The 24291-nt window shown below is 49.0% G+C and overlaps 1 protein-coding gene across 15 annotated transcripts in view; it reads right to left on the bottom strand.

The window, feature by feature from the left end:
- mtss2b (MTSS I-BAR domain containing 2b) overlaps window positions 1-24291 on the bottom strand; it is a 313125-nt gene that overhangs the window by 45932 nt on the left and 242902 nt on the right. For all 15 annotated transcript variants that reach the window (XM_085991002.1, XM_085991008.1, XM_085991007.1 and 12 more), the window contains exons 4-8: window positions 20666-20750; window positions 19229-19320; window positions 18315-18389; window positions 3279-3436; window positions 1635-1742 (exon numbers count right to left, since the gene is read on the bottom strand). In XM_085991002.1, the coding sequence (XP_085847128.1) occupies window positions 1635-1742; window positions 3279-3436; window positions 18315-18389; window positions 19229-19320; window positions 20666-20750 (518 nt within the window). The remainder of the gene's footprint in view (window positions 1-1634; window positions 1743-3278; window positions 3437-18314; window positions 18390-19228; window positions 19321-20665; window positions 20751-24291) is intronic.

Consider the following 24291-nt stretch of genomic DNA (forward strand, 5'->3'; position numbering starts at 1 on the left):
GAACTCGCACCAAGTCCCATTCACCCCTGTGCTCGCTGACCTAGAGGTTCCTGGTCTGACAACTCCATTATTTTAAAATTCTCATCCTTGTTTTCAAATCCCTCCATGGCCTCGCCCCTCCCTATCTCTGTAATCTCCTTCAACCCCACAACCCTCAGATCTCTGCACTCTTCCAATTCTGGCCTCTAACCCATTCCCAATTTTCTTCGCTTCATCATTGGCGGCCGTGCCTTCAGCTGCCTTGGCCCCAAGTTCTGCAATTCCCTCCCTAAACCTCTCCACCTCTCTACCCGTCTCTCCTCTTTTAAGGCGCTCATCTTTGACCAAGCTTTTAGTCACCTGTCCTAATATCTCCTTACGTGGCTTGGAGTCAAATTTAGATAGATAACGCTCCTGTGAAGCGCTTTGGGACGTTTTACTATGTTAAAGATGCGCTATAAATGCAAGTTGTCGTTCCGCCAAATTTGTGCCCAAATCATTCTGTGCTATTATTTGGCACCACTGTGATTCATTGGTATCCCCGGTGTTGGTGGCAAGGTGCTGTGAGTCACGGTTATGCACCAGGTTAGAGACGATTTAGGCTTTACCAAAATACCAAAGTCATTTAATGTCTTATAGACGTGTCCAAAAAAATTCTCCTGTGCAATTATAAAGTAAGTCTGCTGCCCACTAGAAGCAGATATTTGAAAAGTACACATGCCCAGCCCATGGGTAAAGTGTTACCAATGTATCTATGTGCTCCTGGCTGGTGATGCAGCTAAATAATGTACCTTATATATTCTTCACGGTGGGAATGTTGGTGCTGGGAATGGAAGAGCTTCCATTTCAGGCACCCACTGTCAACATCAAACAGCCCCATGTATAGTACGGGTTAGATACAGAGTAAAGCCCCCTCAATACTGCCCCATCAAATACTCCCAGGGCAGGTACAGCATGGGTTAGATAGAGTAAAGCTCCCTCTACACTATGCCATCAAACACTCCCGGGGCAGGTACAGCATGGGTTAGATACAGAGTAAAGCTCCCTCTATACTGTCCCATCAAACACTCCCAGGACAGGTACAGCACGGGTTAGATAAAGAGTAAAGCTCCCTCTACACTGTCCCATCAAACACTCCCAGGACAGGTACAGCACGGGTTAGATAAAGAGTAAAGCTCCCTCTACACTGTTCAAAAGCACAGGAGGGCCCCCCTTACTGCCCTCGAGTCCTATCCAATCCGCACATACCCGTGCTGTGAGTAAGACTGCCTATTCAGGGTTAAAACATCTGTTGTGCGGCCCTTAGCTCGTACGGAGGATGCTTAATGGGAAATTGCGCACTCCGAACACGTGGTTTGGGCATTGATTAAACTGTGGGCTGGGGGTTACGTCAATGCCAGCCACGTGCTCCCAGCGTGAAACAGGACCTGCCATAGTGGAACCTCTACCTCTTGGTGTCAAACGTGGGGCAGTTTTGTGAGCCCTCGCACACTCGGATCCGAGCTAAGCCTGCAAACACATTTCACATATGTCTTAAAATCGAACACACACACACATAACATACACAGACATACAACATACAAGTTAAATACAGGAAGTTGCGAGAGGATTGCTTACAGTCTGGGGTCTCCGTACATTTTGCGGTTTCTCCCTACCTGTTCGCTTGCCGGGGGCAGCTTGTGGGGTTCCGCGGTCTGAACAATGAGGTCATCGACGATCGCCTGGAGGTGTGTGATCTCCCCAAGCATCGCAATCTCCCCATCCTAGAAAAACACAGCGGGTTAAACCTGCCAGTGCTTGTTAAATCACTCCAATATCTGCACCCTGCCCCTCCCCTCACCGATCACCCACAATGATGCTGACTCATACAGGGGCACATGTCCATGGAAATGGGCAGCATTCCAAAACTTCAGAATAAATTCAACCTTGGGGGCATCATGGCCAAAAACAAACCTGCTCACACCCAATGCCCACATGTCCAGCATAGGGTCCCTAAGTAGCGAGCAGGAGGAGGAGACCAGACTGGTTTTTCTCCACCCCCCCTCCCCTTCTTAGGGCACGGAGTACAGTGTAGTGGTGCTCCGCTGTACACTGGAGGGTTAGGGCATGGAGTACAGTGTATTGGATCTCCACTGTACACTGGGAGTGATCTCCTGCAGTCTAATCGAGGGGTCAGATGGTTTATATATAGAATAATAATGGATACCCGGGAGTGAGTTACAGGCTGGAATCTAATCGAGGGGTCAGATGGTTTATATATAGAATAATGGGTACCTGTGGGTGAGTTACAGGCTGGAATCTAAATCGAGGGATTTGGGTGATAATATTTCATTAAGGTACAGTGAAGATTGTTTGTTTCATTTTGATTCCTTTGCTGACAGCAGCTTTAACAGGGGACACCGAGGGGGTAATGTTGACTTTGTGGACAGTCAGCAGCCCCTTTTACGTCTCTCCTGATTTTTATTTCCCTTGAAGCAATGGCCAACTTGCTATCACCTGTTTTACACTATTGCACAATGTCACAATTACCCCTCAAGAGTCCAATTTCAGTCAGTGGTTTACACTTGCCAACATCTCGTCAGGGGTGGGTGATTATGATTTAATCACTGCAATGTAATTGGGTAATAATCTACAGACCGGGAGATCAGAGAGTCAGGGCAGATAGAATGAATTAATTAGCATAAGCTGTCGGTACCAAAGTCAGATTAAAGGTGCTGAAATCCTCATATATTGGTGGGGAATGTTACTATTGGGGAATTGAACCATTTCTCATTTCACCCAGTGACAGTATCGAGCATTCCCAGGTCAGCTATAGCCCAGGTTAAATGCAGAGTAAAGCAGCCTCCACTGTGCCCCAGCTAACAGGCGGCGATTTCCTGCTTTTAAAGAACGGATTTCTGATTCAGTTACACCTCGGGATCAAGTGAAAACCTTCCCACATCTTCCTTAAGTCCCAATCTTAGGAGTGTGATATCCTCCCATTCCTACGTCACTCGTGATATGACCGCTCTGGGCCAATTTTGTGCCAAATTACTGCGGTACTGTACCAGGGGACACACTTGAGGCTGTGTTCAGGGTCAAGCTCAGTTCATGGGTGCCCCTCTGCAGTCAGCGGACAGGGGAGAGACTTTTATCCCTTAAGTTTGGGCTGGATTTGAATCCAGCTCAGAGATGACGGGCCAATGTGGTAACTCCCACATCGGACCATGAACACTGCTTATTCAGAGCAACGTTTCCTGTTCAAAGGTTTTTTTTAATCCTTCTCCTTAGTAGCAAGCTGGGCCCCGACAGGTCCTTACCACCACAGGCTGTAAGAAAGTGATGAAAGTGCAGAATCGGCCTCTCTCCTCGATCAGGGCCTTTCGCACAGCCTGTTTCTCCGTCTCCTCCAGTAGCAGGTACATGTCATTCACATCCTGGACCGCGTTCTCCACCTGCGGCCTCAGGTCACCTTTACCTGGATCGGAAACATAGAACACTAGGGTTTCACAGCAGACATACGGAGAGGAACAATTCCCTGTGGCATGCAAAGCTTAGTTTAACAAAGGCCTTTCATTGCGTTTTAACTGTTTAAATTGATCTGCTGGCACTCCAATCTGCTGTTATGGATTGCTAGTGCACAGCCTGGGGGTTCAGGGGGTGAATAGGAACGCAGGAACAGGAGTAGGTCATTGAGCCCCTCAAACCTGTTCCGCCATTCAATGAGATCATTGCTGATCTGTGACCTAGCTCCACATTTGGCCCATATCCCTTAATAACTTTGGTTAACAAAAAGCTATCAATCTCAGTTTTAAAATTAACAATTGATCTAGAATCAATTGTCATTTGCGGATGAGAGTTCCAAACTTCCTCCACCCTTTGTGTGTAGAAGTGTTTCCTAATCCCACTCCTGAAAGATCTGGCTCTAATTTTTAGACTATGCCCCAGTCCAAGAATCCCCAACCAGCGGAAATAATTTCTCTCTATCTAACCTATCAGTTCCCCTTAATATTTTGATATCTGGTCGAACCGTATTTTGGGGGGGGGGGGGGGGGTGGTTTTCATCACATGGCCTCCCGCCTCTAACCGCCCCCATGCTCTTACCCTAAGGCACACGATACGTCAATTAGTCAATGGCTGCTGCAATACCCACAATCCACTGCACTCCAAAACTACTCTATCCATGGCGTGGTTTTACCGGAGCGCGTGTGCACCAAGGCCTCATTGCATCCTGGGAGTGTTGCGGACCTGCATGTTTGTTGTGACTTCAGCCGCAGAAGAAAATGGTGGAGCACAGATGGTCTCCCTGAAGGAAGGGGCTGAAAAAACCCAGGCAACCGGTTACACACCACTAACAGAGGCCTAGGGACAGGCTGGCAGCCTGTCCTCTCAGTTAGAGGCAGGGAAATGGCACAGGGTCTTAGACAGGGTTGAATTTTCACTGAGAATATAGCTCACAGTAGCTGATGTTTCACCATCATAATCAAACAGTTTTATGTTTCAAAAGCAGGTCAGAAAATTAAAAATAATTCCTGAAGTAACTTCCTCAAGGAGAATTGGAAGGGAAAAAGCAACAAGATAACCACAAGCAATTAAAAATAGGGGTGGGAGATGGAAAGGGAAAAGAAAGAACATTTATTTAGTCCACCAGTAATTTAAAATCGTATTTTACACTAACAAAATTTGAATTATTGGATATTTTGAATTATTTTACAGATAATTTGAATTAAGTGACTTTGAATTAAGAGGCCCTGTAATGTGCCAGCAGTGCCACCCACAGGTCATTACTAGTGCTGCTACCAACTCTGAGCCACGCACAGCTTTCAGTCCCCTTAACTGGTGCACCCAGAACCCTTCCATCACAATTTGAGAAAGAGCAAAAAGTGGCTCAAATTAAATGTGCTGGGAATGGATTGACTATCACTCACTTACCCCGGGGCAGCCAGGCACTACTGCCTTCTCCCCTCAGTATAGTGACTGCACTTCAAAAGTCCAGTAATGTGCTTTGGGACATCCTGAGGTCGTGAAAGGTGCTATATAAAAGCAAGTTCTTTCATTGATGATGGATTTCAGTTCATGTTTTCTTTTTACAGATCAATCTTTTTTAGGTTTTGCTATTTATTTCTCCCCAGTCTTTCCCCCTCCTCTCCTGAAGGTGTGCTGGACTCCCTTTTTTGAGTACGGTCCCACAGACAGCAGTGTACCTCACCCAAGTGTGACCTCAGACACTGAGTGCTGGCAGGCGAATCAACTGTGGAGGGCATCGCAACAGAAGCCAGTCCTCTCCTCATTCGACACCAACAAACCCAGACCTACCAGGAGGGGGCAGTGGAGTTCTGACTGCCCCCACCATCCCATCGCTGGGGCAATGAAGCTAATTATAACACTCCTATTGCAGCCCCAATTGGGCTGGGGACAGATTGACACGTTTAACAGTAGAAAATCATGCAGGTTTCAATTCAAAAATACCTCACATAAACTCCTCCAGCAGTTCAAAATTAAAATTCTGACAAGCACTGGACACATTCACAGCTTGAAAAGACAACTATAAACACTGTACAGAGTCACTGCACCACAAGGCATTCTGAGACAGTCATGCAACAACTTTGATTTCCCCAGAGCACGAAGCCCACACGAACCAGGGTAGCACAAAATAACGGCAAGCCAGACAGTCCGCCCATGATGCAGCAGTCCACAGGCAAATGAAATCGCTATTGAACAGTCAATGCAGCGAGCAAGTGCTAGAATACGGGCCTGTTAAGCAAAGCTTAATGGCCACAGTTGTGCAACACAACCCTCAACCCTCAGCGAGCACCATCAAACTTTCCCATTGACTGCTCTCAGAGTCAGCAAACACTCCCAGTCATGTACAGCCTGAGTTAGACACAGAGTAAAGCTCCCTCCACACTGTCCCATCAAACACTCCCAGGGCAGGTACAGCACGGGTTAGATACAGAGTGAAGCTCCCTCTACACGGTCCCATCAAACACTCTCACGGAAGGTACAGCACGGGTTAGATACAGAGTAAAGCTCCCTTTACACTGTTCTATCAAACACTCCCAGGGCAGGTACAGCACGGGTTAGATACAGAGTAAAGCTCCCTCTACACTCCCTCCACAGCAGTGTGGTTGACTTTTAACTGCCCTCTGAAATGGCCTAACAAGCCACTTAGTTGGAACAAACCGCTACGAAACAAAATAATAAAAATGAAACTGGACAGACCACCCGGCATCGACCTCAGCATCGGACACGGCAACGGCACACCCAGCCCAGTCAACCCTGCAAAATCCTCCTCACCAACATCTGGGGACTTGTACCAAAATTGGGAGGCCTGTCCCACAGACTAGTCAAGCAACAGCCTGACAGTCATACTCACAGAATCATACCTTTCAGCCAATGTCCCAGACTCCTCCATCACCATTCCTGGGTATGTCCTGTCCCACCGGCAGGAGAGACCCACCAGGGGTGGTGGCACAGTGGTATACAGTCGGGAAGGAGTGGCCCTGGGAGTCCTTAACATTGACTCCGGACCCCGTGAAGTCTCATGGCTTCAGGTCAAGCATGGGCAAGGAAACCTCCTGCTGATTACCACCTACCGCCTTCCCTCAGCTGATGAATCAGTACTCCTCCATGTTGAACACCACTTGGAAGAAGTCCATCCCTAATTGCCCTTGAGAAGGTGGCGGTGCGCTGCCTTCTTGAACCGCTGCAGTCCATTTGGTGAAGGTACTCCCACAGTGCTTTTAGGGAGGGAGTTCCAGGATTTTGACCAAGCGACGATGAAGGATCGGCGATATACTTCTAAGTCAGGATGATGTGTGACTTGGAAGGGAACTTGGAGGTGGTGGCGTTCCTATGAGTCTACTGCCCTTGTCCTTCTAGGTGGTAGAGGTCGCGGGTTTGGGAGGTGCTGCCAAAGAAGCCTTGGCGAGTTGCTGCAGTGCATCTTATAGATGGTACACACTGCAGCCACGTTACGCTGGTGGTGGAGGGAGTGAATGTTTAAGGTGGTAGATGGGGGTGCCAATCAAGCGGGCTACTTCGTTCTGGATGGTGTCGAGCTTCTTGAGTGTTGCTGGAGCTGCACTCATCCAAGCAAGTGGAGAGTATTCCATCACATTCCTGACTTGTGCCTTGTAGATGGTAGAAAGGCTTTGGGGAGTCAGGAGCTGAGATACTCGCCACATAATACCTAGCCTCTGACCTGCTCTTGTTTCCACAGTATTTATGTGGCTGGTCCAGTTAAGTTTTTGGTCAATGGTGACCCCCAGGATGTTGATGGTGGGGGATTCGGCGATGGTAATGCCATTGAATGTCATGGGGCGGTGGTTAAGACTCTCGTTTGTTGGAGATAGTCATTGCCTGGCACTTCTGTGGCGCGAGTGTTACCTGCCACTTATCAGCCCAAGCCTGAGCGTCGTCCAGGTCTTGCTGCATGCGGGCAATGGACTGCTTCATTATCTGAGGAGTTGTGAATGGCGCTGAACACTGTGCAGTCATCAGCAAACATTCCCATTTCTGACCTTATGTTGGAGGGAAGGTCATTGATGAAGCAGCTGAAGATGGTTGGGCCTAGGACACTGCCCTGAGGAACTCCTGCAGCGATGTCCTGGGGCTGTGATGATTGACTTTCAATCACCACAACCATCTTCCTTTGTGCTAGGTATGACTCCAGCCAGTGGAGAGTTTTCCCGATTCCCATTGACTTCAGTTTTACTAGGGCTCCTTCATGCCACACTTGGTCAAATGCTGCCTTGATGTCAAGGGCAGTCACTCTCACCTCACCTCTGGAATTCAGCTCCTTTGTCCATGTTTGGGCCAAGGCTGTAACGTGGTCGGCAGCCGAGTGATCTTGGCAAACCCAAACTGAGCATCAGAGAGCAGGTTATTGGTGAGTAAGTGCCGCTTGACAGCACTGTCGATGACACCTTCCATCACTTTGCTGATGATTGAGAGTAGACTGATGGAGCGGTAATTGGCCGGATTGGATTTGTCCTGCTTTTTGTGGACAGGGTCACAGGACATACCCGGGCAGTTTTCCACATTGTCGGATAGATGCCAGTGTTGTAGCTGTAATGGAACAGTTTGGCTAGAGCTGTGGCTAGTCCTGGAGCACAAGTCTACAGCACGATAGCGGGGATGTTGTCAGGGCCCATAGCCTTTGCTGTATCCAGTGTGCTCAGTCATTTCTTGATATCAGAGTTAGATACAGCCAGGGTCTTACTGAATGGCGGAGGAGGCTCGAAGCGCCAAATGGCCTACTCCGGCTCCTACTTCTTATGTTCTACACTGTCCCATCAAACACTCCCGGTCATGTACAGCCTGAGTTAGATACATAGTAAAGTTCCCTCTACACCGCCCCATCAAACACTCCCAGGGCAGGTATAGCACAGGTTAGATTCAGAGTATAGATTCCTCTACACTGTCGCATCAAACACTCCCAGGGCAGGTATAGCACGTGTTAGGTACAGAGTTAAGCTCCCTCTGCACTGCCCCATCAAACACTCCCAGGCTGGGAACAGCACGGGTTAGATACAGAGTAAAGCTCCCTCTACACTGCCCCATCAAACACTCCCAGGGCAGGTACAGCCTGAGTTAGATACAGTGTAAAGCACCCTCTACACTGCCCCATCAAATTCTCCCAGTCTTGTACAGCCTGAGTTAGATACAGAGTAAAGCACCCTCTACACTGCCCCATCAAACTTTCCCAGTCTCGTACAGCCTGAGTTAGATACAGAGTAAAGCTCCCTCTACACTGTCCCATCAAACACACCCAGGGCAGGTACAGCATGGGTTAGATACAGAGTAAAGCTCCCTCTACACTGTCGCATCAAACTCTCCCACGGCAGGTACGGACTGCGTTAGACACAGAGTAAAGCTCCCTGTACACTGGCCCATCAAACACTCCCGGGGCAGGTACAGCCTGAATTAGATACAGAGTAAAGCTCCCTCTGCACTGTCCCATCAAACACGTCCAGGGCAGGTACAGCACGGGTTAGATACAGAGGTAAAGCTCCCTCTACACTGTCGCATCAAACTCTCCCAGGGCAGGTACAGCACGGGTTAGATACAGAGTAAAGCTCCCCCTTACTCTCCCATCAAACACTCACAGGGCAAATACAGCCTGCGTCTCCCTCTGCACTGTGCCACCAAACATCTCCAGGGCAGGTACAGCACGGATTAGATGCAGAGTTAAGCTCCCTCTACACTGTCCCATCAAACACCCCCAGGGCAGGTATAGCACGAGTTAGATACAGAGTAAAGCTCCCTCTACACTGTCCCATCAAACACTCCCAGGGCAGGTACAGCACGGGTTAGATACAGAGTAAAGCTCCCTCTACACTGTCCCATCAATCTCTCCCAGTCATGTACAGCCTGAGTTTGATACAGAGTAAAGCTCCCTCTACACTGTCCCATCAATCTCTCCCAGTCATGTACAGCCTGAGTTTGATACAGAGTAAAGCTCCCTCTACACTGTCCATTCAAACACTCCCAGGGCAGGTACAGCACAGGTTAGATACAGAGTAAAGCTCCCTCTACACTGCCCCATCAAACACTCCCAGTGCAGGTACAGCCCGAGTTAGATACAGAGTAAAGCTCCCTCTACACTGTCCTAGCAAACTCTCCCAGGGCAGGTACAGCACAGGTTAGATACAGAGTAAAGCTCCCCCTTACTCTCCCATCAAACACTCCCAGGGCAGGTACAGCACAGGTTAGATACAGAGTAAAGCTCTCTCTACACTGTCCCATCAAACACTCCCACTAATGTACAGATTGAATTAGATATCGAGTATAGCTCCCTCTATGCTGTCCCATCAAACACTAAGCCCACATTTACACTTTGCTCCCCACCCATTACCTCTCGATTTCTCCGAGTGAGACTAACACTCAACATTGAATCAGTTCAATGCCATAGGATGATCTTAAATGTTTATCCAATCATAGCACTTGCCCGGACACTGATTGTGCAAGGTGGAATAAATTAAAATAGCAAATATGAGAGAGAGAGGAGAAAAAGCCGTGTCCATCAGATATGTGACTTACCGAGGAGTTCTACAGGGAGGAGTAAAGGGAGAAAGGAAGAGCATCAGAGAAGGAAGATATCCTGAGTGGGAACAGCAGTGTTAGTGACTGAGGACATGTCACAACAGACACATAAAAGAGAGGGCACATCTGGGCAAAGTACCCCACCACATCTCTCCAAAACAAACCTGTACAGCGGGATTGGATCGAGTATCAGCACTCTGAAACAACATCGCACTCCTGCAAACACCACAGCCCAAATGAGCCTAGGCTGGGGTTATTTTACAATCATCAGTCACGTCCAGTTCTACTGATATCTAAACTACCTCTAATAGTAGACAAATGTGTCACCTGAGTATAGAGCAGTGTCCAGTGTCCAGAAAGGAGAGATGTGCTGGGTATAGAGCAGTGTCCAGTGTCCAGAAAGGGGCGATGGGCTGAGTATAGAGCAGTGTCCAGTGTCTAGAAAGGAGAGATGTGCTGAGTATAGAGCAGTGCCCAGTGTCCAGAAAGGAGAGATGTGCTGAGTATAGAGCAGTGTCCAGTGTCCAGAAAGGAGAGATGTGCTGAGTATAGAGCAGTGCCCAGTGTCCAGAAAGGAGAGATGTGCTGAGTATAGAGCAGTGTCCAGTGTCCAGAAAGGGGAGATGTGCTGAGTATAGAGCAGTGTCCAGTGTCCAGTAAGGGGAGATGGGCTGAGTATAGAGCAGTGTCCAGTGTCCAGAAAGGAGAGATGGGCTGAGTATAGAGCAGTGCCCAGTGTCCAGAAAGGAGAGATGTGCTGAGTATAGAGCAGTGTCCAGTGTCCAGTAAGGGGAGATGGGCTGAGTATAGAGCAGTGTCCAGTGTCCAGAAAGGAGAGATGGGCTGAGTATAGAGCAGTGCCCAGTGTCCAGAAAGGAGAGATGGGCTGGGTATAGAGCAGTGTCTAGTGTCCAGAAAGGGGAGATGTGCTGAGTATAGAGCAGTGTCCAGTGTCCAGAAAGGAGAGATGTGCTGAGTATAGAGCAGTGTCCAGTGTCCAGAAAGGAGAGATGTGCTGAGTATAGAGCAGTGTCCAGTAAGGGGAGATGGGCTGAGTATAGAGCAGTGCCCAGTGTCCAGTAAGGGGCGATGGGCTGAGTATAGAGCAGTGCCCAGTGTCCAGAAAGGGGCGATGGGCTGAGTATAGAGCAGTGTCCAGTGTCCAGTAAGGGGAGATGGGCTGAGTATAGAGCAGTGTCTAGTGTCCAGTAAGGGGAGATGGGCTGAGTATAGAGCAGTGCCCAGTGTCCAGAAAGGAGAGATGGGCTGAGTATAGAGCAGTGTCCAGTGTCCAGTAAGGGGAGATGGGCTGAGTATAGAGCAGTGCCCAGTGTCCAGAAAGGAGAGATGGGCTGAGTATAGAGCAGTGTCCAGTGTCCAGTAAGGGGAGATGGGCTGAGTATAGAGCAGTGCCCAGTGTCCAGAAAGGAGAGATGTGCTGAGTATAGAGCTGTGTCCAGTGTCCAGAAAGGGGAGATGGGCTGAGTATAGAGCAGTGTCCAGTGTCCAGAAAGGGGCGATGGGCTGAGTATAGAGCAGTGTCCAGTGTCTAGAAAGGGGAGATGGGCTGAGTATAGAGCAGTGCCCAGTGTCCAGAAAGGGGCGATGGGCTGAGTATAGAGCAGTGTCCAGTGTCCAGAAAGGGGCGATGGGCTGAGTATAGAGCTGTGTCCAGTGTCCAGAAAGGGGAGATGGGCTGAGTATAGAGCAGTGTCTAGTGTCCAGTAAGGAGAGATGTGCTGAGTATAGAGCAGTGTCCAGTGTCTAGAAACGGGAGATGTGCTGAGTATAGAGCAGTGTCCAGTGTCCAGAAAGGGGCGATGGGCTGAGTATAGAGCAGTGTCCAGTGTCTAGAAAGGGGAGATGTGCTGAGTATAGAGCAGTGCCCAGTGTCCAGAAAGGAGAGATGGGCTGAGTATAGAGCAGTGCCCAGTGTCCAGAAAGGAGAGATGGGCTGAGTATAGAGCAGTGTCCAGTGTCCAGAAAGGGGAGATGGGCTGAGTATAGAGCAGTGTCCAGTGTCTAGAAAGGGGAGATGGGCTGAGTATAGAGCAGTGCCCAGTGTCCAGAAAGGAGAGATGGGCTGAGTATAGAGCAGTGCCCAGTGTCCAGAAAGGAGAGATGGGCTGAGTATAGAGCAGTGTCCAGTGTCCAGAAAGGGGAGATGGGCTGAGTATAGAGCAGTGTCCAGTGTCCAGTAAGGGGAGATGGGCTGAGTATAGAGCAGTGTCCAGTGTCCAGAAAGGGGCGATGGGCTGAGTATAGAGCAGTGCCCAGTGTCCAGTAAGGGGAGATGGGCTGAGTATAGAGCTGTGTCCAGTGTCCAGAAAGGGGAGATGGGCTGAGTATAGAGCAGTGCCCAGTGTCCAGAAAGGAGAGATGGGCTGAGTATAGAGCAGTGTCCAGTGTCCAGAAAGGGGAGATGGGCTGAGTATAGAGCAGTGTCCAGTGTCCAGAAAGGGGAGATGGGCTGAGTATAGAGCTGTGTCTAGTGTCCAGTAAGGGGAGATGGGCTGAGTATAGAGCAGTGTCTAGTGTCCAGAAAGGGGAGATGGGCTGAGTATAGAGCTGTGTCCAGTGTCCAGAAAGGGGAGATGGGCTGAGTATAGAGCAGTGTCTAGTGTCCAGAAAGGGGCGATGGGCTGAGTATAGAGCAGTGTCCAGTGTCTAGAAAGGGGAGATGGGCTGAGTATAGAGCAGTGTCCAGTGTCCAGAAAGGGGAGATGGGCTGAGTATAGAGCAGTGTCCAGTGTCCAGTAAGGGGAGATGGGCTGAGTATAGAGCTGTGTCTAGTGTGGAGGAAAAGAGAGAGAGAGAAGGCCTTGCTTCTGACTTCAAGGGTTCTGGTCAGACCACTTGCTCCCAGTCATGGGTGCTCTAGTTCTCATCCCCCTTGGCTTGCAGCATGACAGGGAGATGACGCAGAGGCAGAAAAGAGGACAAGCTGCTTGCATAGAGAGGAAGAGGGGGAGAAGGGCTCTCAACAGAGGGCCTTACCCAGTGTCTAGAAAGGAGAGATGGGCTGAGTATAGAGCTGTGTCTAGTGTCCAGTAAGGGGAGATGGGCTGAGTATAGAGCAGTGCCCAGTGTCCAGTAAGGGGAGATGGGCTGAGTATAGAGCAGTGCCCAGTGTCCAGAAAGGGGAGATGTGCTGAGTATAGAGCAGTGTCCAGTGTCCAGTAAGGGGAGATGGGCTGAGTATAGAGCTGTGTCCAGTGTCCAGAAAGGGGAGATGGGCTGAGTATAGAGCAGTGTCTAGTGTCCAGTAAGGGGAGATGGGCTGAGTATAGAGCAGTGCCCAGTGTCCAGAAAGGGGAGATGGGCTGAGTATAGAGAAGTGTCTAGTGTCCAGTAAGGGGAGATGGGCTGAGTATAGAGCTGTGTCCAGTGTCCAGAAAGGGGAGATGGGCTGAGTATAGAGCAGTGCCCAGTGTCCAGAAAGGAGAGATGGGCTGAGTATAGAGCTGTGTCCAGTGTCCAGAAAGGGGAGATGGGCTGAGTATAGAGCAGTGTCTAGTGTCCAGTAAGGGGAGATGGGCTGAGTATAGAGCTGTGTCCAGTGTCCAGAAAGGGGAGATGGGCTGAGTATAGAGCAGTGTCTAGTGTCCAGTGAGGGGAGATGGGCTGAGTATAGAGCAGTGTCCAGTGTCCAGAAAGGGGAGATGGGCTGAGTATAGAGCAGTGTCCAGTGTCCAGTAAGGGGAGATTGGCTGAGTATAGAGCTGTGTCCAGTGTCCAGAAAGGGGAGATGGGCTGAGTATAGAGCAGTGTCTAGTGTCCAGTAAGGGGAGATGGGCTGAGTATAGAGCAGTGTCCAGTGTCCAGAAAGGGGAGATGTGCTGAGTATAGAGCAGTGCCCAGTGTCCAGAAAGGGGCGATGTGCTGAGTATAGAGCAGTGCCCAGTGTCCAGAAAGGGGAGATGGGCTGAGTATAGAGCAGTGTCCAGTGTCTAGAAAGGGGAGATGGGCTGAGTATAGAGCAGTGTCCAGTGTCCAGAAAGGGGCGATGTGCTGAGTATAGAGCAGTGCCCAGTGTCCAGAAAGGGGCGATGTGCTGAGTATAGAGCAGTGTCCAGTTTCCAGTAAGGGGAGATGGGCTAAGTATAGAGCTGTGTCCAGTGTCCAGAAAGGGGCGATGTGCTGAGTATAGAGCAGTGTCCAGTGTCCAGTAAGGGGAGATGGGCTGAGTATAGAGCAGTGTCCAGTGTCCAGAAAGGGGAGATGTGCTGAGTATAGAGCAGTGTCCAGTGTCTAGAAAGGGGAGATGGGCTGAGTATAGAGCAGTGTCCAGTGTCCAGAAAGGGGCGATGTGCTGAGTATAGAGCAGTGTCCAGTGTCCAGAAAGGGGAGATGTGCTGAGTATAGAGCAGTGCCCAGTGTCCAGAAAGGGGAGATGGGCTGAGTATAGAGCAGTGTCTAGTGTCCAGTAAGGGGAGATGGGCTGAGTATAGAGCTGTGTCTAGTGTCCAGTAAGGGGAGATGGTCTGAGTATAGAGCAGTGCCCAGTGTCCAGAAAGGGGCGATGTGCTGAGTATAGAGCAGTGTCTAGTGTCCAGTAAGGGGAGATGGGCTGAGGATAGAGCTGTGTCCAGTGTCCAGAAAGGGGCGATGTGCTGAGTATAGAGCAGTGTCTAGTGTCCAGTAAGGGGAGATGGGCTGAGTATAGAGCAGTGTCCAGTGTCCAGAAAGGGGAGATGGGCTGAGTATAGAGCAGTGCCCAGTGTCCAGAAAGGGGCGATGTGCTGAGTATAGAGCAGTGTCCAGTGTCCAGAAAGGAGAGATGGGCTGAGTATAGAGCAGTGTCCAGTGTCCAGAAAGGGGAGATGGGCTGAGTATAGAGCAGTGTCCAGTGTCCAGTAAGGGGCGATGGGCTGAGTATAGAGCAGTGTCCAGTGTCTAGAAAGGGGAGATGGGCTGAGTATAGAGCAGTGTCCAGTGTCTAGAAAGGAGAGATGGGCTGAGTATAGAGCAGTGTCCAGTGTCCAGTAAGGGGCGATGGGCTGAGTATAGAGCAGTGTCCAGTGTCTAGAAAGGAGAGATGGGCTGAGTATAGAGCAGTGTCCAGTGTCCAGTAAGGGGCGATGGGCTGAGTATAGAGCAGTGTCCAGTGTCCAGAAAGGGGCGATGTGCTGAGTATAGAGCAGTGTCCAGTGTCTAGAAAGGGGCGATGGGCTGAGTATAGAGCAGTGTCCAGTGTCCAGTAAGGGGAGATGGGCTGAGTATAGAGCAGTGTCCAGTGTCCAGAAAGGGGAGATGGGCTGAGTATAGAGCAGTGTCCAGTGTCCAGAAAGGGGCGATGGGCTGAGTGTAGAGCAGTGTCCAGTGTCCAGAAAGGGGAGATGTGCTGGGTATAGAGCAGTGTCCAGTGTCCAGTAAGGGGAGATGGGCTGAGTATAGAGCAGTGTCCAGTGTCCAGAAAGGGGCGATGGGCTGAGTATAGAGCAGTGTCCAGAAAGGGGAGATGTGCTGAGTATAGAGCAGTGTCCAGTGTCCAGAAAGGGGCGATGGGCTGAGTATAGAGCAGTGTCCAGTGTCCAGAAAGGGGCGATGGGCTGAGTATAGAGCAGTGTCCAGAAAGGGGCGATGGGCTGAGTATAGAGCAGTGTCCAGTGTCCAGAAAGGGGCGATGGGCTGGGTATAGAGCAGTGTCCAGTGTCCAGAAAGGGGCGATGGGCTGAGTATAGAGCAGTGTCCAGTGTCCAGAAAGGGGCGATGGGCTGGGTATAGAGCAGTGTCCAGTGTCCAGAAAGGGGCGATGGGCTGAGTATAGAGCAGTGTCCAGAAAGGGGCGATGGGCTGAGTATAGAGCAGTGTCCAGTGTCCAGAAAGGGGCGATGGGCTGAGTATAGAGCAGTGTCTAGTGTCCAGAAAGGGGCGATGGGCTGAGTATAGAGCAGTGTCCAGAAAGGGGCGATGGGCTGAGTATAGAGCAGTGTCCAGTGTCCAGAAAGGGGCGATGGGCTGAGTATAGAGCAGTGTCCAGTGTCCAGAAAGGGGCGATGGGCTGAGTATAGAGCAGTGCCCAGTGTCCAGAAAGGGGCGATGTGCTGAGTATAGAGCAGTGTCCAGTGTCCAGTAAGGGGAGATGGGCTGAGTATAGAGCTGTGTCCAGTGTCCAGAAAGGGGAGATGTGCTGAGTATAGAGCAGTGTCCAGTGTCTAGAAAGGGGAGATGGGCTGAGTATAGAGCAGTGTCCAGTGTCCAGAAAGGGGCGATGTGCTGAGTATAGAGCAGTGTCCAGTGTCCAGAAAGGGGAGATGTGCTGAGTATAGAGCAGTGCCCAGTGTCCAGAAAGGGGAGATGGGCTGAGTATAGAGCAGTGTCTAGTGTCCAGTAAGGGGAGATGGGCTGAGTATAGAGCTGTGTCCAGTGTCCAGAAAGGGGCGATGTGCTGAGTATAGAGCAGTGTCTAGTGTCCAGTAAGGGGAGATGGGCTGAGTATAGAGCTGTGTCCAGTGTCCAGAAAGGGGCGATGTGCTGAGTATAGAGCAGTGTCTAGTGTCCAGTAAGGGGAGATGGGCTGAGTATAGAGCAGTGTCCAGTGTCCAGAAAGGGGAGATGGGCTGAGTATAGAGCAGTGTCCAGTGTCCAGTAAGGGGTGATGGGCTGAGTATAGAGCAGTGCCCAGTGTCCAGAAAGGGGCGATGTGCTGAGTATAGAGCAGTGTCCAGTGTCCAGTAAGGAGAGATGGGCTGAGTATAGAGCAGTGTCCAGTGTCCAGAAAGGAGAGATGGGCTGAGTATAGAGCAGTGTCCAGTGTCCAGAAAGGGGAGATGGGCTGAGTATAGAGCAGTGTCCAGTGTCCAGTAAGGGGCGATGGGCTGAGTATAGAGCAGTGTCCAGTGTCTAGAAAGGGGAGATGGGCTGAGTATAGAGCAGTGTCCAGTGTCTAGAAAGGAGAGATGGGCTGAGTATAGAGCAGTGTCCAGTAAGGGGCGATGGGCTGAGTATAGAGCAGTGTCCAGTGTCCAGAAAGGGGCGATGTGCTGAGTATAGAGCAGTGTCCAGTGTCTAGAAAGGGGCGATGGGCTGAGTATAGAGCAGTGTCCAGTGTCCAGTAAGGGGAGATGGGCTGAGTATAGAGCAGTGTCCAGTGTCCAGAAAGGGGAGATGGGCTGAGTATAGAGCAGTGTCCAGTGTCCAGAAAGGGGCGATGGGCTGAGTGTAGAGCAGTGTCCAGTGTCCAGAAAGGGGAGATGTGCTGGGTATAGAGCAGTGTCCAGTGTCCAGTAAGGGGAGATGGGCTGAGTATAGAGCAGTGTCCAGTGTCCAGAAAGGGGCGATGGGCTGAGTATAGAGCAGTGTCCAGAAAGGGGAGATGTGCTGAGTATAGAGCAGTGTCCAGTGTCTAGAAAGGGGCGATGTGCTGAGTATAGAGCAGTGTCCAGTGTCTAGAAAGGGGAGATGTGCTGAGTATAGAGCAGTGTCCAGTGTCCAGTAAGGGGCGATGGGCTGAGTATAGAGCAGTGTCCAGTGTCTAGAAAGGAGAGATGGGCTGAGTATAGAGCAGTGTCCAGTGTCCAGTAAGGGGCGATGGGCTGAGTATAGAGCAGTGTCCAGTGTCCAGAAAGGGGCGATGTGCTGAGTATAGAGCAGTGTCCAGTGTCTAGAAAGGGGCGATGGGCTGAGTATAGAGCAGTGTCCAGTGTCCAGTAAGGGGAGATGGGCTGAGTATAGAGCAGTGTCCAGTGTCCAGAAAGGGGAGATGGGCTGAGTATAGAGCAGTGTCCAGTGTCCAGAAAGGGGCGATGGGCTGAGTGTAGAGCAGTGTCCAGTGTCCAGAAAGGGGAGATGTGCTGGGTATAGAGCAGTGTCCAGTGTCCAGTAAGGGGAGATGGGCTGAGTATAGAGCAGTGTCCAGTGTCCAGAAAGGGGCGATGGGCTGAGTATAGAGCAGTGTCCAGAAAGGGGAGATGTGCTGAGTATAGAGCAGTGTCCAGTGTCCAGAAAGGGGGCGATGGGCTGAGTATAGAGCAGTGTCCAGTGTCCAGAAAGGGGCGATGGGCTGAGTATAGAGCAGTGTCCAGAAAGGGGCGATGGGCTGAGTATAGAGCAGTGTCCAGTGTCCAGAAAGGGGCGATGGGCTGAGTATAGAGCAGTGTCTGGTGTCCAGAAAGGGGCGATGGGCTGAGTATCAGGAAACTGGATAATGTTTGAAGCTGCACAGGAACATTTACAACTGTTTCGGTGATCCAGATATGATGCGAGTGTTTGCAAGCTTTAAATTAGTTGTGACATTGTTTTGGAGAGTTGGATCTGATCCAGGTGTTAAGTCACGGCAGACCGATGCCCATGAGCAGGTCACTCACCTTTCCGGGCTTTCTTCTGAAGTTTGAGGGTGTCGGACGATTTCTTCTTGATCTCGTGCCGAGCTCGCTTGTACTCTGTGAGGGAGAAGAAGCAATGTTTCACTCTGCGTAGGGGTTCAGTCCGGACTAACACGCAGGGCTCTGACACCACTGAAACATCAAGAGTGTGTCACGTGGATCAGCATCATAAATCTTGTACCCAGACTGGCATTCCATAGACAGGATTCTATACACTGGGAATGAATGGGAGTGGATTAGATCGATTGGGATTCTATACACTGGGAATGAATGGGAGTGGATTCAATCCATTGGGATTCTATACACTAGGAATATTATGGAGGAATTTGGCATATTTGGATTGGAGTGATAACATATCACAATGAATTCCCATCCCATGGCTGTTCATGAAGTGTGCCCACACTGCATCACTGGAACAGATGAATGGGATACTACTTCAGAGGAGGAAGACACTGTATATTTCTGCATTGAGCATCGAGTTATGGGGGATTTTCGTTTATAAAATTAAATTCAAATATTAGAAATAAGATTTACATGGGAGCTTTTAGCAAAAGCTAAGTGGTCGCTTTACATCTTCTGGATTGCCCGCCCTTTATAGAAACCGCCTGATAATCAGTCCATTGATAGGAATGGGTTCTATAAAGGTCGTGCGATCCACCCCACAGATCACAGCCCAGGGAGAGACAATGAAAATTATCTCCAAACATTTTTTGCACTGAACTATTCAGTGATTTACAAAGCGTCACAGTGTCAACTGCTGGCTGAAAATGGCAAAACATCACAGCCTTTTGCTGAATTCCCTGAGGTCGATAAGGAGCTGAAGTTTTGGATCTTGGCGCTCATCCAAGATCAAATCTACAAATTAGGAGAGGGAGAGAGAGAGTTCACAGTTGTACCTTTGGCATGGTCCTTGTCCAGCTGGTTGGCGGATTTCTTCCAGTCCTCTATCCTCTCCTGCAAAGGGTTGATCAGGCTCTCCATCAGGGCACTAAAGAAAGGAAATGGCAATGTACTGACCATGAGAGAGAGGGGGAGAGAGAAGCAGCATTGGCAGCACTGGCAATGCCATCACTTTATAAAGAGACATCGCTCCCAACAGACAATGATACGGAAAACATTCCTAGCTGCTCTGTGCAACCTTTTCATGAAACCATTTTGTTTTTACTGAGGATGAGAATCTCTCTTTTCCCCTCAACATTCTCCTGAAGGCATGTAACTCTTGTTGGGATACAGTTTCACGGGCGCTGGCCACCCTCTAGCACCTCTCTACGGGGCACATTCCTCATGTGTGAGCCTTGCCCGCATTGGCAACTATTCAACCATGGGGGACATCATAGTCAAATACAACACTCATCTTGCCCGACATCTACGCACGTGAACGGAAAGAGGGAGCTCTGACCGATTTCCTCCTCCCTAACAACAGGCACCCATTGTAGCACCCCTACTCATCCCTAACACCCTGAGCACCTATTGTAGCACCCCTACTCCCCCTAACACCCCGGGCACCCATTGTAGCACCCCTACTCCCCCCTCATCATCATCAGCGACCACTCTAATTCGAGTATGGTATGTCCTTCATCAGTCATCTACTTGTGGGTCTTCAGGTGGCTGTGGAGGCCAATCCGAGATCCACAGACTCTACTACAATGTGGGCATGTAAGCGCCACAGGACTTTACGCTGGCGTGTTGTAGAGGTAAATGTAGATCCCTCTGAAGGACGCCTGTGCGTGGTATCTTTTAGCGTGGGGTGGTTGGTGCACAGCCAGCCACCACACGATCCTTGACAGAAAAGGGGCCAGGGTCCAGTGGCAAGGAAAAACCGAGACGACTGGAGACCCCTCTCTGCTGCAGCCTTCTTCCGCCTTCACAGCCATTGTGGTGCTTCTCGCAGCCCCTGAACCAAAGTGACTCAGAGTTACCACCGTCATCCGCCTGTTCCACCGTTGAGGACTTGGTATGGATCGCACTTCGTCTAACACCCCAGGCACCCATTGTAGCACCCCTATTCCCCCCTAACACCCCATGCACCCATTGTAGCACCCCTAACACCCCGGGCACCCATTGTAGCACCCCTACCCCTCCCTAACACCCCGAGCACCCCCAACACCCTGGGCACCCATTGTAGCACCCCTAACACCCCGGGCAACCATTGTAGCACCCCTACTCCTCCCTAACCCCAGGCACTGAAACCCATTGTAAAACCCATTGCCCAATCCGAGATCAACTAACTCAGCTTACTGTATGACTCAGTACCACAATGGGCAGCCTTTGTCCGTCGAACCCCAGACCAAATAATTTATTGAATCATTAAATCTAAATAATGAAACACTCACTTGGTGAAATGTCGGAGCTTGGCTTCGATGCTCCGATGCCTCATGCACATTCGAGTCAGGGCCGAGCCGATATCCCGTGTGGCACCTGGGAAAAGAAAATGATTTGAATCAGCAGGTCCACTTTCTAGCCCTGGCCAGCAGAGGGCAATAGCAGACAACGTCAGCAACGGACCGCCTCAGTCCTATGGAAGGAGAATAAATCAGACAGAAACTGCCCCAAAGTGATTTAATTAACTTGATTCATAGCTCAAAATCTGTCTACTTGATGGTTCCATTGTGTGGACAGTCTCAGTGCATATACAATGCACACTTAAAGGGGCAGCATCGTTGACCAAGCTTTTAGTCACCTGTCCCACCTCTCAATTGGTGAAGGCATCGAGAAGCTCGAGCACACAGACCACAAGCCCCCAGCTTTGACTCCCACCCAGTCTGTGCTGAGTTAGCTGATCCCAGCCAGGGCAACAGCCGGGTGTCACAGTTGGCCTCAGCAGGGGAAAATCTGCCAGGGTCCCTGCACCCGTTAGTTTATCGAGTGACTGCTGCTGGAAAGTGGATGTTTGGTGTAAGGAAGAATGAACGATGAGGCCTCGGTTTAACGGCTCATTCGAAAGGCGGCACCTCTGACAGTGCAGCACTCCCTCAGTACTGCACTGCAGTGTCGGCCTACATTATGTGCTCAAGTTTCTGGAGTGCGAATTGAACTAACTCAGAGGCCAGAGAGCTACCCAGTGAGCCAAGGTTGATACCAGTATCCCTTGCGTGTGATTTCAACGCACGGGTGATCCTTGTACTGGGTGATGCCACTATTGAACAAACGGCAAAAGAATGTCCTAGAAACAGGTTGTGTGAATATCCTGCACAGTTACGTCTAGGCTTATATTCCTTATCAACTTTTAAAATAATTGCTTAAGGTAAATTAAGTTTATATTTATTAACTATATAAAAAGGAGAAATATTAAATAAACTAATCAAACTCAAAGAGGATAAAACCCCTGGTCTGGGTGGATTGCATCCGTGCATTTTGAAAGAAACTAGGAAAGAGACTGCAGAGGCAATATTACTGTAGGCACTAGTACACATATTTAATAATTTGTTAGAAAAGGTGTAGTGCCAGAGAACTGGCATATTGCTAATGTTAAACCTATATTTAAGAAGGGAGGTTGAACATGTCCTGGGAACTATAGACCAGTCAGCTTAACATCAGTGGTAAGATAGATAATGGAATCCCCACTAAAGGAAAAAACAGAAAAACATCTAGAAACCAAAAATATAATAATGAATAGTTAACATGGATTTCAAAAGGGAAAGTCTTGCTCAACTAACCTCACTGAATTCTTTGAAGAGGTAACAGAGAGAGTAGACAAGGGAGATGTAGTAGATGTAATATATCTAGATTTCTAAAAGGCCTTTGATAAAGTACCACATAATAGACTAATGCATAAGGTCAGAGAATGCAGAGTCAGGGGACAAGTAGCAGAATGGATACCCAACTGGCTTCAAGACAGAAAGCAGAGAGTAGGGGTAAAGGGTAGCTATTCAGAGTGGCAGAAGGTGGAAAGTGGGGTCCCACAAGGATCAGTGCTGGGACCACTGTTGTTCACAATTTATATTAACAATTTAGACTTTGGAATCAAAATGTTTTTTCTAAATTTGCAGATGACACCAAATTGGGAGGGATAGTCAATACTGAGGAGGACTGCAATAAATTACAAGACATTAATAAACTTGCAGAATGGGCATATATTGGCAAATGAACTTCAACATAGATAAGTGTGAGATAATACATTATGGTAAGAAAAATAAGGAGATCACATGGTAAATAAGAATCTAAATGGGGTAGAGGAGCAACATGACTTGGGAGTACAAATATACAAATCACTAAAAGTTGCGACACAGGTTAGCAAGGCCGTAACAAAAACAAACCAAGCACTTGGGTTTATTTCTAGAGGGACAGAATTGAAAAGTTGAGAAGTTATGCTAAACCTGTATCGAACCTTGGTTAGACCACACTTGGAGTACTGTGTACAGTTCTGGTTGCCATATTATAAAAGGATATAGAGGCACTGGAGAGGGTGCAAAAAAGTTACAAGGATGACATCAGAACTGCGAGGGTACACCCATCAGAAAAGGATGAACAGGCTGGTTCTAGAAAAGAGAAGGCTGAGGGGTGCCCTAATAGAAGTCTTTAAAATTATGAAAGGTTTTGAGAGAGAGCATTTCCACTTGTGGGGAAGAGCAAAACTAGAGGCCATCAAGATAGTCACCAAGAAATCAAATACCAGAGAGTGGTGAGAATGTGGAACTCGCTACCACAGGGAGTAGTTGAGGCGAATAGTATAGATGTATTTAAAGGGAGGCTAGATAAACATACGAGGGAGAATGGAGTAGTGGGTTATGCTGATTGAGTTAGATGAGGAAGGGTGAGAGGAGGCTCGAGTGGAGCATAAACAGTGGCATGGACTGGTTGGGCCAAATGGCCTGTTTCTATGCTGTATATTCTATGTAATTCCATATATATGTATGTGTGTGTAGGAAATTGTACGATTCAGTATCTATGATATAATCCTCTCACTTACAGTGAAAAGGTTTTTATTATCATTGTACAGAAATTTCTACAAAATGGATATAAATTTTGGCATCTAATCTGAATATATACCACTATCTGTATACAGTTCTATCTACACCTCTCTGTATACAGTTCTATCTGCACCTTTATCCATATACAGTTCTATCCATACCTCTATCTGTATACAATTCACCTATCCCAGTATGCACCAAGTACATGAAGCCAATGACAACAGGTCAGTATGGAGAGGGAAAAGTTCAGGTACAACTGTGACAATTTGGCTCTGACACCAATCATCTTCTGCCAGTCACTCCCATGCCTGACACCTCTCAAAGCTCTGGCTCTCATCCCTAATTATACCTCGTGCACCCCCCTGGAGATGATATCGAGGTCATCTGAAGTAAGATCAGAGTGTTTATATATTATAGTGGCGGCTCGTTTGCTGGGATTACAATGAATAATTTCCTTTTTTCCTTGAAATCTAAATAAGTACTTTATGTGCTGCCACAAGCTTTGTAAGACAGTAAAAAACCTATGTTCAGTGATGTGAAAGGAATATGCTAATGTGGAAAACGAGGCCCCTCCCACTCTGAAAATGGTCAGTAATTAGGGACTTGGCAGTCGCAGGGCCTTCTCCTGGAAGTGCCTCCAATTCGCTGGGGAAGTGGTTGAAGAAGAATTCTGGAATTTTTTTTCACGTTATAAATAACCATTGCGATCCGAATTACTCCAAAGGAAATCAGAAGCAGCTGTTCCCGCCATGCATAATTGGATTTAGGATATGTTGGGAGGGGAAGGAATGGGGTTAGGCCTCAGGCTGCTACTATCTCAACCAAATCATTCAAAGGCGTTGTGTACTAGAAACAGCCAGATAAGCAGTGGCATTCATTAAAAAAAGTTTAAATATAACTGGCGACAAAACTACTGCAGTTCCTGTAGCACAGGGTTACCCGAGTTCTATGTCTGTTTAGGTGTCTATCACTGACCCTCGAGAGCCACAAGTAAAGTTTAAATCCATAGCCTCCTTAATCTACGTATAACTCAAGTTGCTGAGACGAAC

Source organism: Somniosus microcephalus, chromosome 6 (genome assembly GCF_052327205.1).
Source record: "Somniosus microcephalus isolate GS21.2 chromosome 6, FLI_Smic_1.0, whole genome shotgun sequence".
NCBI lineage: Eukaryota > Metazoa > Chordata > Chondrichthyes > Squaliformes > Somniosidae > Somniosus > Somniosus microcephalus.